Consider the following 17,172-nt stretch of genomic DNA (forward strand, 5'->3'; position numbering starts at 1 on the left):
AACTTTTTTTTTTTCATTTATATTTTGTTAACCCTGTCAAAACAAATATAGACTATACAATCTATATTCTATATATATTATAGATGGATATATAATACTGATGCTTTAATACATAAAAGGGGAAAAAATAATGCTATTTACTTATTTATTGGCAGCACAAAAAATGACAACCAGCAACTTAAGCTAACAGTAAAAAAGATTCCACTCTTAAACTTTCAAATTATAAGCATAAACTTTTTGTTCAGAATCATAATTACCAATCATTGTTCACTCATTGTATTTTTTGTAGTTCCTATGGCATTTGTTTGCCTTTCTACAATCAACATCTTTGTAATAGAGAGTTCTGTTATACAAATTGAAAGGGTTAAGAGATATTAGCATCAAACAAATACATCCCAGAGTTGGCTCTTATCCTCACCACTCTTCAATCACAGAAATATATTTCAATCTTTGGAAACATGCTTCAGTGTCTCATTTCCAAAAAGTTAACTCCTCTGGCCTTACTATCCTTCTTATATTTCAACCATTAACAATTTTCTCCAACACCTTGACTCTCTCTCTCTCACTGTCTTTAATGTCTATCAGTATGGCTTTCAAAATAAAAGGCCAATCTACTAGAGGCCTACTCTCTCCCACCACCACCTACATCACTCACCCTTGAAGTTTTGGAAGTAGCAATGAATAGACTGACATTAGTAAAAATTTTGACTATGTCTGGCACACAAATCTCTGCTTGTTTATGGGCTTCGACCATTTTACATATCAGTAGTTTCAGGTCAGGTCATACTACACTGTATTGACAAATAAAACACTCTCTGATCCATAATATCAACTCCTATACATCAAATGATCTACATGCCACTAACTCAACAATGCCCATTCCTACACATACACACGGCATGGCCCCTAACTCTTCCCTAACCTTCTACTAAAAGTGTAATCCACATGCAACCTCGACACCTCATGTCATGCTCTTGCACCATAACGAGGTCTTGAAACTGATTGTGTCACCTTCAAAAGAGAGAAAATACAACCACTGCAGGTGTGGCTGTGGTTAAGAAAGTTACTTACCAACCACAAAGTTTTGGGCAGGTGTCATCTGCTACAGTCCCAAGCCAACCAACTTTTGGGCAAGTATCATCTACTATAGTTCTGGTCAACCCACGTATTTGAGAGGATATGGTAGATGCTGAAAGAATTGTGTGCATATAGGCACAGGAATGGCTGTGTGGTAAGTAGCTTACTTACCAACCACATGGTTTCAGGTTCATTCCCACTGTGTAGCACCTTGGGCAAGTGTCTTCTACTATAGCCTCGGGCTGACCAAAGCCTTGTGAGTGGATGTGGTAGACAGAAACTGAAAGAAGCCCGTCGTGTATATATATATATATATATATATATATATATATATGTGTATGTGTGTGTGTGTTTATGTGTTTGTCCCCCCCAACATCGCTTGACAACCGATGGTGGTGTGTTTACATCCCCATAACTTAGTGGTTTGGCAAAAGAGACCTATAGAATAAGTACTAGGCTTACAGAGAATAAGTCCTGGGGTCAATTTGCTCGACTAAAGGTGATGCTCCAGCATGGCCACAGTCAAATGACTGAAACAAGTAAAAAGGGTGAAAGGGTATAAATGCATACATACAAGCACATATACATATGTATATGTGTATGTTTGTATCTCCTTGTACTTGCCTTGACATTGTGTGGTAGTTGTAAATGAGTGCAACTGTCATACAAGTAGTGCCATTCATTCCCAATGTGCTCCAAAAATATGCCCAGCCATGGGAAAATATTATCTTGCATGGAAACAAGTGAGAGTTGGCAACAAGAAGAGCATCTGACCACAGAAAATTTGCTTTAATAAATTCAAGCCGTTCCTGGTAAGCAATGACAAGCAGGCATTAAAGCAATGATAATGAAATTGTGTTTATCAAGAAAACAGTCACCTCACCAAACATGTACAACACACAACCAGAACCATCATGAGTAATACTAATGATGGGCTTCATCATCATTGAGGATCTCTGCTGGTGAACACACATCTTCAACATAACTAAGAGTGATCCATCTCTTCAGAGCCAGGAAATACTTTAGAAGCTCACCCCAATTACTGATGTTGTACAAAGCCTCAGCCACAATGAAGAAGTACTACTGGGACAGGACTGCTACTACACACACAACACATAGATATCCTCAACAGTTTCCAAAGTTACCTGACAGACTGGCATGCAACTGCTCATGAACACCACCCAACTTCTGGCCTTCAGATATCCTGGCTCCTCTTTCTGCCTCTTCAACTGCTGCTACTGTGCTTTCTGCTCATCGGCCAAATCTTAAGAGCAGAGGTGAGTGTAGGAAAGACAAAAAAGACAAATTATGTGTGAGGAAGAGGTTGGAGTGTGTTGGTGATGGGGTCGAAGATGTCTGTAATCTTATGATTTAATCATCTTGAGAATAACTTTTAAAGGAACGCTACCCTAGCTGGTCTTCAGAGCTGACTTGTCTGATGCCATCTACACTCCAAACCTCCCAACTCACTCATACTCTTGATTCTCATAACGCAACCACTTTGCACACCGGACAACACACTAAACATTATGCAAACTCCTTCCTTTTCAGAATGTTGTCTGTCTTGAGTTACCTCCCCACATTATCAATTCTTTTAACAATTCAAGCAGAACATTAAGTGTCAACTTCGTTGGTCTCAGGGTCTCGTAGAAGCCATGAATACAATCCTTTCCTCTAGACGAGACAAAAAAATTTTTTTTTTAAGTGCTGACTTGGGGCAACACAACAACAACTTTATAGAGGTAGCAATTATAGCCAGGTTTTTATTTTCATTTCACATAACAAAACTAAAATATTCAAAACAATTTCAACAACATTAAACAACAGTGATATAAAAAAAAAACTACTATGTAAATAATATCCAGTGATGATATTTCATAAGTTTTAATGAAGTCTCTTGTCATTCTAGGGATGAAGTGTTGAGTGTGGCCGTTGAGGATGGCTAAACAATATGAGTGATGAGAGGAGAGGCGTGTGAGTGAGGAAGGCCTGGGCCTGAGTGGAGTTCAACTGAAACCAGCCAAATCTTAAGAGCAGAGGTGAGTGTAGGAAAGACAGAAAGACAAGACAAATTGTGTGGGGGGAAGGGGTTGAAGTGTGTTGATGATGGGGTCGAAGATGGTTATCTTAAGAATAACTTTTGAAGGAACTCTGCCCTAGCTGGTCCCAAGCCCAGTTAAGAAAGGAGGAGGAGGAGGGTGGTAAGAGAGTCTACAAACATATTTGTTTATACCGAGTTAACTGATTAACATTAACAAATGTCATAGAGGAGTAGTTACTCTTTTGTGTAAACATTTGTGGGCTAGAAGATGACCTTGTTGAGAGAATGCCTTACCACATACATCACAGTGATAAGGTTTGTCACCTGTGTGAATGCGTTTATGGTTCAACAAATGACCACTTCGAGAGAATGATTTACCACAGATATCACAGTTGTATGGTTTCTCTCCTGTATGAATGCGTATGTGTGTGTTTAAGTCAGTACTAGAAGTGAATGTTTTATCACAGAAATCACAGTGATATGGTTTCTCTCCTGTGTGAAGACGCCGATGTCGCAATAAGTTACAAGTGCGTGAGAAAGCTTTACTACATATATCACATTCATATGGTTTCTCTCCTGTGTGAATACTTCGGTGTGTAGATAATGAATTACTAGCAGTGAATGTTTTTCCACAGATATCACAGTGATATGGCCTCTCACCAGTGTGAATACGTTTATGTGTTGATACAGAACTACTTTCAGAAAATGCTTTTCCACAGATATTACAACGATATGGTTTTTCTCCCGTGTGAATACGTTTGTGTTTGGATAAAGAATCATTGGCAGAGAAAGATTTGCCACAAATATCACAGTGATACGGTTTTTCTCCTGTGTGGATTCGTCTATGAGTGAGTAAAGTAGAACTATCGGTGAACATCCGGCCACAGACGCCACATTGATATGGTTTCTCTCCTGTGTGAATACGTTTGTGTTTAGTTAAATGACCATTTATAGTGAACGATTTACCACAAACATCACAATGGAATGGTTTCTCACCTGTGTGAATGCGTTTGTGTTCATTCAAATGACTGTTTCGAGAGAAAGCTTTACCACAAATGTCGCAGGGGCACGGCTTCAATCCTGTATGGATACGCTTGTGGTTAGATAAATACTGATTTGTAGAGAAATGTTTACCACATATATCACACTGGTAGGGTTTCTCTCCTGAATGAAGAGGTTTATGGGAAAGCAAATTACCTCTTTGGGAGAATGCTTTACCACAAATATCGCAATGGTATCGTTTTTCCCCTGTGTGAATATATTTGTGGTTTGATAGATATTCATTAGTAGAGAACTTTTTACCACAAATATCACAGTGATACGGTTTTTCTCCTGTATGAATACGTTTATGGGCCATTAAATTAGAACTCTGAGAGAACGTCATACCACAAATATCACAGTGATATGGCTTCTCTCCTGTGTGAAAGCGCTTGTGTTTAGATAAGCTACTATTTACAGAGAATGCTTTCCCACAAAGATCACAGTGATAGGGTTTCTCACCCGTGTGAATAAGCTTGTGTGTTGTTACCGAACTACTTGCAGAGAAGCTTTTACCACAGATATCACAGTGGTATGGTTTTTCTCCTGTGTGAATACGTTTGTGTACAGATAAAGAACCATTTACAGTGAAGGTTTTACCACAAATATCACAATGGAATGGCTTCTCACCTGTGTGAATACGTTTGTGTGTCAATAAATCCCTATTTCGTGAGAATACTTTGCCACAAATACTACAGTTGTATGGTTTCAGACCTGTATGAAGATGTTTATGGTTAGATAAATATTCATTCGAAGAGAATTTTTTACCACATATATCACAGCCAAACAATTTTGAATCTGTATGCATCAATTTATGTTGAGTGAAATATTTTCTTATTTTAAAAGACTTTCCACAGACATCACACCTGTACATCTTTCCTGTTTGATGAGAGACATCATTACTATCAGGTGTTTTTTCCTTATGTATCTGACTTTCACTAAGTTTCTCTTCCATACTGTTGAATCTTCATAAAATAGAAAACTACGTTTCCTCTGTAATTTTCAAGAGATATATTTCTACTAAAAATTTTCAAAAATGCTATTTTCTTCAAAACTTGATTATGTCTCAGCTGAAAGACAAAAATATTTTTCTTGTAATTCAGTCTTGAATTCAGAAATAATTCCGTTACGGCCAAGCCATAAATAGATAAATGTAAGAAAGAGGAACGTCTCAGTAAACTTTGCTGTGACACCATCACAGGAAGAGTGTAAAAAGTTATACAGAGTCAGTCATAATGGAGTAAACTGCAATTAACAAGAAATAATTCATATTGATAGAAGTGAAGTTACATAAACAAGATCCTTATATCCTTGATCATGTCATTCTTTAGTCTTCAGTCTGTCGTCTCACCAGATACCCTGAAATAAATAACAGCAGAGGTCATTAGTGAAGAGTGTATAAGTCACAGGCATTGAAAAGACAGCAAAACAGACATGGGTAATATATGGAGATAGAAAGAGGAAAGACAGTCACATGGACATGTGGTTGAAATGGGTGATGTTAATTAGGGTAGTAAACAGCGCCAAAAAGAACTACATATATGTATATATATATATATATATTTATCAAAAGAAAAACAGGATGCAAAGGATTTAGCAGTACATATGTTTCTGGCTTTATTGGACAATTTATATCAATGCATAATTGATGTAACATGTATGTCAATAGCCTTCTTCAGCCGTGTACAATTACCACACCAAAGACATGTATTACATTATAGCAGGTTTGAGAAGAAGTTTGGGAAAAAGAGTTTCGTTGGGAATGCAAATCTTCACAGCTGTATATGGCATAGCGAGACACCAAAACGTCCATACCGTTTTTTCACTTGATAAAGAATGAGGAGGTTGGATGTTGAGGTAAAGAGGGAAGAAGTGGAAGGGGGTGAATCTTTAATGAAGTTGGGATCACAAAGAGGAAGAAGTATATGTATAAATCTAAACCTGATTATACAGGATAATAGTAAGTGCAAAATGTAATAAAAGGGTAAAGATGTAAAAAAAAGTATATAAAGATACAAAGGATGTCCTACGTGTACGCGTGTGTGTGTGTGTTGGGGGGGGGGGGTCTAAAGTTCTGGAGCTGTATTGTGGTAGTGTAGAAGTGAAAAATAGCAAGGAAATACAAATAAAGATAAAGAAGCGAAAAAATGAAGCCGAAAAATAAAAATATGTAAGAATTAGCACTTCCTTCTCAAAGCTTGGATTCGAAATCAGACCCAAGAATCATTGGTCGTAAAATACCAATGCACAAAAAGGCGCGAAATCAGAATCTCTTTGTTCTGACAAAAAATGATGGATCGTCTCCCTTCGACCTCTGACCCGAGCAGGTCAGGCGAAGTTTAACAGGACGACCAGCGACCTACTGTACGCAATAACACTCTTGCGGTATATCTATTTTTCTGGCTATTTGAGATGTTATAAATAGAACGGAGAAATAGGTATCTAGAGAGAACCCGAACCAACGTTTAAGAGAACGCCACGCATTTATGAGGACGACGAAAGAATAATCAGAAAGGTGACTCTGTCATGCATGATTTACACACACGCACACACACACACACCATCAAACATATTCTGCTTTAATGTGTATCCTGTATTATGCATTCCTTTAATATGTATTATTTGCAACCACTATCTAATATGCATTTTGTACAAGCGATGTGTAACATTGCTTACAAATTGATGTAGTGATAATAAATCTTTAATTTATTACAAAGCACTTATGTATTTATTAATACATCCACGCATCCACTACATTTGGTGACCCCGCAAAACGAATCGCGCCTTCCCCGGAACCAGCTTCATCAACCGCGTCGAAGAATTACAGTTTGCACATCACCAGCAACGAAGCAACTGAAAATTCCGACGAAAACAATGAATCTCCCGGAACAAAATCCAGCGGCCAACATCGACATGGCATTCCAAGCGGCGATCTCGTTAAAAATTCCACCATTCTGGACCCACGACCCGACATTGTGGTTTCACCATATAGAGGCACAGTTTGCCTCTCACAGAATATCGAGCGATGCGGCTCGACTTTCTCACGTTATCAGTTCTCTGTCACCAGAAATAACGAACGTGATACGCGACCTTATCATGGCACCACCCGGTTCTGTTTCATATGAAGTTTTTAAAACCACGTTAATAAACAGAACCTCAGAATCCCAACAAAAAAGACTTCACCAGCTTCTGATATCGGAAGAATTGGGTGACAAAACGCCGTCCCAGCTTCTTCGGAGAATGAAACAGCTTCTCGGAGATGAGACGCTCCCAGAAAAAATCTTCAAGCAACTTTTTCTCCAGCGTCTGCCCTCCAATACCCAGGTTGTTCTCGCGTCCACCAGAGAAAACACATCCCTTGAAGAACTGGTGGAGCTAGCTGACAAAATAGCCGAAGTACCGCACAGATATCCAACGGTATCAACGGTGACGCCAGCCGCTCCCAGTACCAATCCTTTCCGTGCACAAACCAGTTCTTCAGAGATTTCGGATTTGCGTGCATTAATGACGCAGCAAGCTGCGCAAATACAAATTCTCACAGCCCAAATACAAGCCCTAAAGTTTAGTCCCCAGCGTCGAAGCACCAGCCGATCTCGACGAGATGGCAGACGGTCTCGAAGCCCCAGTGCTACCCGAAACTCACATGACACGTGTTGGTACCACCGAACATTCGGAACACGGGCACAAAAATGTACGGTACCGTGCTCGTTTTCCTCACCCAGTTCGGGAAACGGCACAGCCAGGAATTGAACGCGACGGAAGTTCCTGGTTCGCACCCACACAGTCGCCTGTTTTTCGTTTGCGATCGTGTAACAGGCACGCGTTTCCTGGTTGACACAGGTGCGGAAGTCAGCATCATCCCAGTCTCCAACACTTCTGGAAAAAGAAAAGAGACATCAGTCTGTCTTCAGGCAGTCAACCATTCACCCATTCCAACCTACGGTGAACAGTCCCTAACATTAAACATAGGACTACGCCGCACATTTCAGTGGGTATTCGTCGTCGCTAAACTGCCGACCCCTATCTTAGGAGCCGATTTCCTGCATCATTTCGGTCTCCTGGTAGACATAAAGAACAGACGACTTGTCGACACCACCACCAAGCTTACTGTGCGCGGTATAGCCGCTCGAATGGACACAGTCAGCCCAACTGTAATGCTTACGACAACGACTCGTCACAGTTCCATCCTGAATGATTATCCAGATGTCGCCCGGCCAGTTTTTCATAACCAGCCGATAAAGCACGACGTTACCCACCACATCAAAACCAGCGGTCCACCTGTTGCTGCAAGGCCCAGAAGGTTACCACCTGATCGTCTCCAGGCCGTCAAGCGGGAATTCCAGCACATGCTCGACCTCGGAATCATCCGCGTTTCCAGCAGCAACTGGTCCTCGCCGATACACTGCGTCCCAAAAAAATCATCGACCGATTGGCGGGTTTGCGGCGATTATCGATCACTGAATAAAAGCACTATCAGTGATGCCTATCCGGTGCCTTTTCTTCAGGACTTTTCGAGCTTGCTGCATGGAGCTCGCATCTTTTCAAAAATCGACCTGGTGCGAGCATACAACCAAATCCCAGTCGAACCTGCAGACATCTCAAAGACAGCAGTGACTACACCTTTCGGAATGTTTGAATTCCTGCGTATGCCTTTCGGTTTACGAAACGTGGCACAGACATTCCAAAGGTTTATCGACATGGTGACTAGAGGTTTGCCTTTCGTCTATGCCTACATAGACGACATACTCGTGGCCAGTAACTCGGACGAAGAGCATAATCAACACCTTCACCTGCTATTCGGACGACTACGTCAATTTGGAATTGTTATCAACCCTACCAAATGTTTGTTCGGAGTTGCTTCCCTTCATTTTCTCGGCCATATAGTCGATAAAAATGGAATTCGTCCTCTTCCCGAGAAAGTCAAGGCCATCGTGGATTTTCCACCACCCACATCTCTCCGCAAATTAAGGGAATATCTCGGTCTAGCGAATTTCTATCGACGGTTCGTGCCCCACCTCGCTGAAACAGCGCAACCGCTCACGGATTTGCTACGTCAGCGAACCTGCAAAAACGCAGATATAGCTCTGACCGAAGATCAACTCGTTTCTTTCGCTGCCCTGAAAAAAGCGTTATCTAGCGCTACCATGTTGGTTTATCCAAAACCAGACGCCCCACGATGTTTACTCGTTGATGCATCCGATTCCGGAATCGGAGGTGTGCTACAACAGCTTGTTGACGGTATATGGCAACCGTTGTCTTTCTTTTCTAAGCGGTTAAAACCCGCGGAAACCAAATACAGCACATTCAGTCGGGAATTATTGGCGGCATACCTGGCCGTTAAGCATTTCCGTCATATGCTAGAAGGTACCAATTTTGCCATATATACCGACCACAAGCCATTAGTATACGCATTTAACACCAAACCGGATCGCCATTCGCCGAGAGAAATTCGTCACCTCGACTTCATATCGCAGTACACGACGGATATACGCCACATCAAAGGGACGACCAACGTGGCAGCCGATGCACTTTCACGTGCGCAGATCAATGCTATCCACACCACGTCTACAATTGATCTGGCACGTATAGCAGCTGACCAGGAGAATGACGAAGAACTTCTAAAGCTCCGGAATTCGTCATCTCTGAAATTTCAGCATGTTCCACTACCATCATCCACAGCCCATATTTGGTGTGATATTTCCACTGGTTACCAACGCCCTTATGTACCACAGAAATATCGTCGAGAAGTTTTCTCCGCTCTACATTCTCTGTCACATCCTGGTATTCGCTCCTCTCAAAAGCTAATATCGACCCGTTTTGTGTGGACCAGTATCAACAAGGATATCAGAGAATGGACCAAGTGCTGTGTTGCGTGCCAAAAAGCGAAAATCCACCGGCACATAAAATCACCAATCGGTTCATTTTCGCAGCCCGATGCACGATTTCAGCACGTTCACATTGATATCGTTGGACCCCTGCCACCTTCGCAGAACTATTCATATTTGCTAACTTGCGTAGATAGGTTCTCGCGATGGCCCGAAGCCTGGCCCCTATCTGATATATCAGCAGAAACGGTCGCTAAAACGCTGATATCACAATGGGTTTCGCGTTTTGGCACACCCGCAACAATTACCACAGACAGAGGACGTCAGTTCGATTCCCACCTTTTCACCGAGCTGACTCGTCTCCTCGGGTGTAAACACACCCGCACTACAGCTTACCACCCTGCAGCAAATGGCATGGTGGAACGCTTTCACCGCCAACTCAAGGCATCTATAAAAGCAGCTCCAAACAGTTCTCACTGGTTGGAACATCTCCCTCTCATCCTCCTTGGAATTCGATCCACGATTAAGGAAGAACTGAGATATACTCCGGCCGAACTCGTTTATGGCACAACACTCACCTTACCTGGGCAGATGATCGAACCTGTTTCACAAAACTTCCCTGACCCACAACAATATGTGCACCGATTACGAACATCCATGTCGCAAGTATCACCCTCAGGCCCCAGACAACAGAACGTCGTTTCACGTGTCCCAAAAGATATCAACACATGGACTCATGTCTTCGTGAGGAATGATGGGATACCCTCTCAACTTCGACCACCATATTCCGGGCCCTACAAGGTCATCAAAAGAGAACCCAAGTATTTCGTCCTCGATATTGGAGGTAAACGAAATACGGTCTCGATTGATCGTTTAAAAAAAGCTTTCATCGAGGAGGACTTACATTCAGTCCCCTCTTTTCCTCAAACAGACTCGGCAACTCCAGCGAACACCACAGATGCTGCACAACCCCGACACACCAAATCAGGAAGAACAGTTCGAGGGCCAGCAAGGTTTGTGCAAGTTTTTCGGGTAAGTTCTGAACTCCTAACGTATCCATCTTCCTAATGAACACATAACTGCATCACCCACCCAGAGAAATCAAAGAACATTTGTGTACGTAAAGAAAAAAAAAATGAAAACAAAAACTGTCTGTATGAACTTTTACGGAACATTTCAAAATCGAACTTTGCCGATGAACATTTCTTTCATTTTTGCATGTACATATTTTTTGTTTTCTCTTCAAAATGTTTGCTTTCTCATAAATATATTTTTTTGCTAACTGTATATCCACACACATTTACAAATCTTGTTCTCATGCGTGCTATCACTCGATTTTTTTTTTCGCCACAGAAAGATACCTTGTCTCTATTAGACCTCTAGTAGGTCGAGTAATCAATAGACGCACATCTCTTTCAACGCGCCAACATAATTCTGCCTGGGCACATATACATATTGCCCACCATATAGCACATACAAATTGTAAACCTTTCATCCATATTTTTATCGTTCAATGTGTAAAAAAAATTTTTTTTTCTACATGCACACAATCAAAAAAAAAAAATAATAAAAATAATAATAATAATACATTTCCAATATCGTTCGATCTCTGTGGCTTTCTCACTAGAAGGGGAGTAGTGTAAGAATTAGCACTTCCTTCTCAAAGCTTGGATTCGAAATCAGACCCAAGAATCATTGGTCGTAAAATACCAATGCACAAAAAGGCGCGAAATCAGAATCTCTTTGTTCTGACAAAAAATGATGGATCGTCTCCCTTCGACCTCTGACCCGAGCAGGTCAGGCGAAGTTTAACAGGACGACCAGCGACCTACTGTACGCAATAACACTCTTGCGGTATATCTATTTTTCTGGCTATTTGAGATGTTATAAATAGAACGGAGAAATAGGTATCTAGAGAGAACCCGAACCAACGTTTAAGAGAACGCCACGCATTTATGAGGACGACGAAAGAATAATCAGAAAGGTGACTCTGTCATGCATGATTTACACACACGCACACACACACACACCATCAAACATATTCTGCTTTAATGTGTATCCTGTATTATGCATTCCTTTAATATGTATTATTTGCAACCACTATCTAATATGCATTTTGTACAAGCGATGTGTAACATTGCTTACAAATTGATGTAGTGATAATAAATCTTTAATTTATTACAAAGCACTTATGTATTTATTAATACATCCACGCATCCACTACAAATAGAAAAGGATAAAAAAATAAAAAAGTGGACATAAAGATAAAGTACACATGTGTGTGTGTGTATATATATATATATATTAGAAGAAATGAGGTAATCAGAAGATCGGATGGTTTATATTTACAGATATTTATTTATATATTACATTTTTTACATATATATCATATCACTTAGATCATTAGCGTTTTCTCCCATTCTAGTGGGGTTTTCAAATCAAAATAAGTTCCTTTGTGGGGAATTTTAATCATTTTATAGAGTTTCGTAGTTGTGGGGAGGAATATAAGACAGTACAAGAGGGTGAGGTGGATGAGGAGAAAGTGAGAGAGAGAACATGTGTGTATGTGTATGTGTGTGTATATATATACGTATATGTATATATATGGATATATATCTATCCTTACACACATATATATATGTATATATGTATAAGTACATGTGTACACATATTCAATGAGATCCATACACAAACAAACACACGCATACATCGACATGTATGCGTCCATACAGGTTCACTGAAGTTCATGCATGCTCACAGCTGTTTATATATGCATACATACACCCGTCCACATGCGTGCACATAAATACATGTATATACAAACACACCCAGATTCAAAATCATAGACATATGTATACATACCCCCACATGCACAGAAACAAGTACACCCATTCACATTTCTACACACGTGCATATGTATCCTTATGCACTCGGACAAAGAGGTACTAGAAATGTATATACATGTATACATACACATACACACACATATGTGCACAAGCATGCACACATATATATATACACACACATATACATACTTATATGTGTGTGCGTGTATGTGTATATATATGTTGATTGATTCCCAGTTTTTTATGAGTAAGTAGATAAGTTTATAGACACACACCATACTTAGAACATACAACTTAAATTGACCATCTGCCCACTACCATACAGTTCCCCAGATAATTAAGTTTTAATTTATGACACTCACCAAAAACATCCTAAACCTTCATCACTAACCACCACGTATTTTTCTGTATCTCCTTATTCTTACCTTACTTTATCTTTATGTCCACTTTTTTATTTTTTTATCAATTGATTGGTTAAATTCGAAAAATTAAACAAACGAATTACAATTTTCTCAAGAAAGCCAAGAGAAAAAAATGTAACGAAAGATCGCCAAAAATGTTTTATTTTGACACATTCTACCAGAATACGAAGTTTTAAAGTGTTTAGTTAACTAGAAATTGTGTCGACATGTACCGTTCAAAAGGAAAAGATCCTTGACTGGTCCTTTATTTTATCGACCTCGGTAGGATTTGAACTCAGAACATATAGAGCCTGAATCAATGAGCATTTTGTGCGACGCGCTAACGATTCTGCCAGCTCGCTGCCTTCGATCGTGTATAATAGAATGTTTCTATAACCAAAATGCGTCCATAAAAATAAACGTTGTTATAAACAAAAGTATTCAATAGGGAAACAATTATATCCGCTGTATACTTTCGTTTTAGTTTGTTTTTTCCGACATGGAAATAGGATATCACCAGAGAAACACCGGATCAACGTGAAAACTAGTCAAGACATGGAGGAAAAACTGTTACGGGCAAAGTCTGACAGAACTATATGTTGAAGTGTTCCTGCATTTTTCAATAAAACCCGAGAGAGAAAAGATTAATTAAGATGTAGAAATGGACAAAAGGAAAGTTGACGGAATGTGGGCCGAGTTGGCCGAGGAAGGCGAAACATTCCATTGTGTATATTTAGGGGCACAAAGGAAACGTAATGGTGTTCCTACCTTCGTTGAGAGGGATAGCCAGGGGTGGAGCGCTAATTTCTGGTTAGAATTACATAAACGGAAAAAATACAAGAACAGGAATAGACCACCGGAACCGGATGTCTTATTTGAAAGGAATTGTGGGTAATAATATATTATTTGTTATATACACACACACAACGTGCGCGTGTATTATATGTATGGATGTGCTTATATATATATATGGTTTAAATATATATACACACATACTGACCCCCATATCATGCTGTATTGTCCCCTAAAGAGAAGGAGAGATATATATATATATACATACACACATACATAGAGAGAGAGACACTCAACGTGCGCGTGTATTATATAGTTAAGAAAATTAAAAGAACTCATTACGGAATGCAATTAGCATGGTTGTAATTAGCCGACTTTCCCATCAGAACGCCCACAAAAGTCTCATTTTCTCCGTTAGGTCGGGGTTTTTCCCAATTTTGTTTTTCACCACGGCCTTCGAAATGATGAAAGGACCTTTTGAAGATTTTTATTCCTTATCCCCCACCCCGCACTTTGGATTTCTGTTTCACTTAAAATCCATGGGAGAAGCCTTTTCCATGAAAAAAGAATTTTTGAAAATTTATGATTTTTTTTCAACCCCCCTCCCCCCCCATTGTTTCTGTTTATAATTTTTAAATATTGGAGATCCTGAGGTCAGGACTGGGATTTATCCACAGTGATTTTTTAAAAATGTATATTTTTCTTACACACACACACGACTTCGCTTGGTTCGTGGTGGGGGTTAAAAATTCAAATTTTTTATTTTTTGTTGCTTAAATCCCAGCAATGGCCTACCCGTGTGTTACCTCTGCATCATCAAACCATAAAATATATTTACAGAGAGAAAATTATTGAAAAAAAGACATGTGAGAGTGACAAAGAAAGAAGGTGGTCGAGGGTAGTGCAAGAAATCCCAGCCAAATGTCCTTTAAATCACATTTTTTCATCTGAAAATGTTTGTTTTCAATTTTTTTCCCCCTTTTACCAAAAAGGCTTCTCAAATGGTTTTTAAGTGCGTAATGCAAAACAAAATTAGCCATAATCGGTATGAAAAAGAAAATCAAATTAAAAAAATTTTTTTCATACAAAGATGCCACCCTTCATTTCCAAGACCATGGTGAAAAAATAAATAGGAAAAATCCCCATCAAAATGGCAGAAATCGAACTTATGTGAACATCCTGATCTGAAGCTCCCCTCATAATTTATACATATATGTACATGTGTGTGTTCACATACATATAATGGAAAGCATGCAATGAGATCGATTTTTTAATAACAATAAGCAGCTTATAGCATGTAGAGGACACCTCAATACCCTGAACGTATCTGCTACCCATTAACCATTATAATATTATTCCTAATTATATATAACAAGCAAAACGCCCCCCGTCCAGTGGGTGGTGCTGAGTTGTCAAACATTTAAACCAAATTTTGTCAAAACGACTTTGAGAAACACTGATTTAATCTAAATTTGAGACACCAGCAAAAGAAGAAATAACAAGACTTTTTTTCTATTCCAAGAAAAACGATTTTACAAATGCACGTTCCCACAGCTTTATCGATCGTATTCTCACCTGGAATCAATTTTTGTAATTTTTTCAAGACTTATACACGCCCTGATACCATTGGTATCAAATTTGAGTGCAATCGGATGGATGATGCCCGAGATCCTAGAAGACACACACACAGACAGACAGAATGGATTTTATTCAATAGATAAGCAGTTTCCCATGGCTCAGTGGTTAAAGTGTTGGGCTCACAATCATGAGGTAGTGAGTTTGATTCCTGGACTAGGCTGTGCGTTGTGTTATTGAGCAAGACACTTTATTTCATGTCGCTCCAGTTCACTCAGCTGGTGCCAAGCAGTATCTAGCTTTTGCCTTTCCCTTGGATAACATCAGTGGCATGGAGAGGGAAGGCTGATATGCATGGGTGACTGCCAGTCTTTCATAAACAACCTTGCCCAAACTTGTGCCTCTAGGTGCAATCCCATGATCATTCATGATCGAAAGGAAGGGTTCTTTACCCTTTATATTTACATCTATATTGTATGTATCATCATCACAGTTTAATGTCAATGTACCACGCTGGACAATTTGACAGGATCTGATGAGCTCAAGGACTTACTGTACTTCAGTGTCTGGTTTGGCATGGTTTCTACAGCTGAATGCACTTCCTAATGCCAAACAATATATGTAGACACAGATGCATATATATGCGTCTGTGTGCCATGCATGTGTTCAAGTACACATGCAGACATACATATATATATATATATATATATATATATATATGACAGGCTTCTTTTAGTTTCCGTATACCAAATCTACTCAAGGCTTTGGTCAGCCTGAGGCTATAGAAGAAGACACTTGACTAAGGTGCCACACAAAGGGACTGAAGTCGGAACCATGCGGTTGGGTAGCAAGCTACCTACTGCAAAGCCACTCCTGCACATATATATTCTTTCTTTTACTTGTTCAGTCATTTGACTGTGGCCATGCTGGTACTTATTCTATCAGTCTCTTTTTGCCAAGTCACTAATGTTACAGGGACATAAACACACCAACACGTGGTTGTCAAGCGATGGTGGTGGACAAACATACATATGTATATATACCCAACGGGCTTCTTCCAGTTTCCATCTACCAAATCAACTTACAAGTCTTTGGTCGGCCCAAGTGGATGACACTTGCCCAAGGTGCCATATGGCGTTGGAGTGGGTTTGTGGTAAGAAGCTTGCTTACCAACCACATGGTTCTGGGTTTAGTCCCACTGCATGGCACCTTGGGCAAGTGTCTTCTACTACAGCTTCAAGCCAAGCAAAGCCTTGTGAGTGGATTTGGTAGATGGAAACTGAAAGAAGCCCATCGTATATATGTATGTATGTGTGTGTGTGTTTGTCCCCCCAACATTGCTTGACAACCAATGCAAGTGTGTTTGCGTCCCCATCATTTAGCAGTCCGGCAAAAAAGAATAAGTTCTGGGGTCTATTTGCTCAACTAGATATGGTGCCTCAGCATGGTCACAGTCAAATGACTGAAACAAATAAAAGAATAAAAAATATAAAATGATCATAGTCATTTGTAACAACTACCTTTCCACAGTGCCATGGGCTGTACACAAATTGCTGATCTTTTATTTTGTTAACTTT

General features: G+C 39.8%; 1 protein-coding gene across 2 annotated transcripts; it reads right to left on the bottom strand.

Annotated features, from left to right (window-relative positions):
- Window positions 1–1,670: 1,670 nt before the first annotated feature.
- On the bottom strand, window positions 1,671–14,115 carry LOC115214998 (zinc finger protein 665-like). 2 transcript variants are annotated; one of them, XM_036505436.1, is made up of 3 exons: window positions 13,997–14,115; window positions 4,505–5,515; window positions 1,671–4,084 (listed from the first exon to the last, which is right to left on the bottom strand). In XM_036505436.1, exons 2-3 carry the CDS (start codon window positions 5,109–5,111, stop codon window positions 3,339–3,341), a joined length of 1,353 nt encoding a protein of 450 aa, XP_036361329.1. In that variant the 5' UTR covers window positions 5,112–5,515; window positions 13,997–14,115; the 3' UTR covers window positions 1,671–3,338. The 2 variants fall into 2 exon arrangements, with proteins under 2 accessions (XP_036361329.1, XP_029639969.1); XM_029784109.2 differs by having other exon boundaries at window positions 1,673–5,515.
- Window positions 14,116–17,172: the final 3,057 nt, after the last annotated feature.

The sequence above is a fragment of the Octopus sinensis genome, linkage group LG8 (genome assembly GCF_006345805.1).
Source record: "Octopus sinensis linkage group LG8, ASM634580v1, whole genome shotgun sequence".
Classification (NCBI taxonomy): domain Eukaryota; kingdom Metazoa; phylum Mollusca; class Cephalopoda; order Octopoda; family Octopodidae; genus Octopus; species Octopus sinensis.

Bases quoted from the DNA above. Each gene is read 5' to 3' on its own strand.
- LOC115214998 (XM_029784109.2), bottom strand. From the start codon at position 5,111: ATGGAAGAGAAACTTAGTGAAAGTCAGATACATAAGGAAAAAACACCT.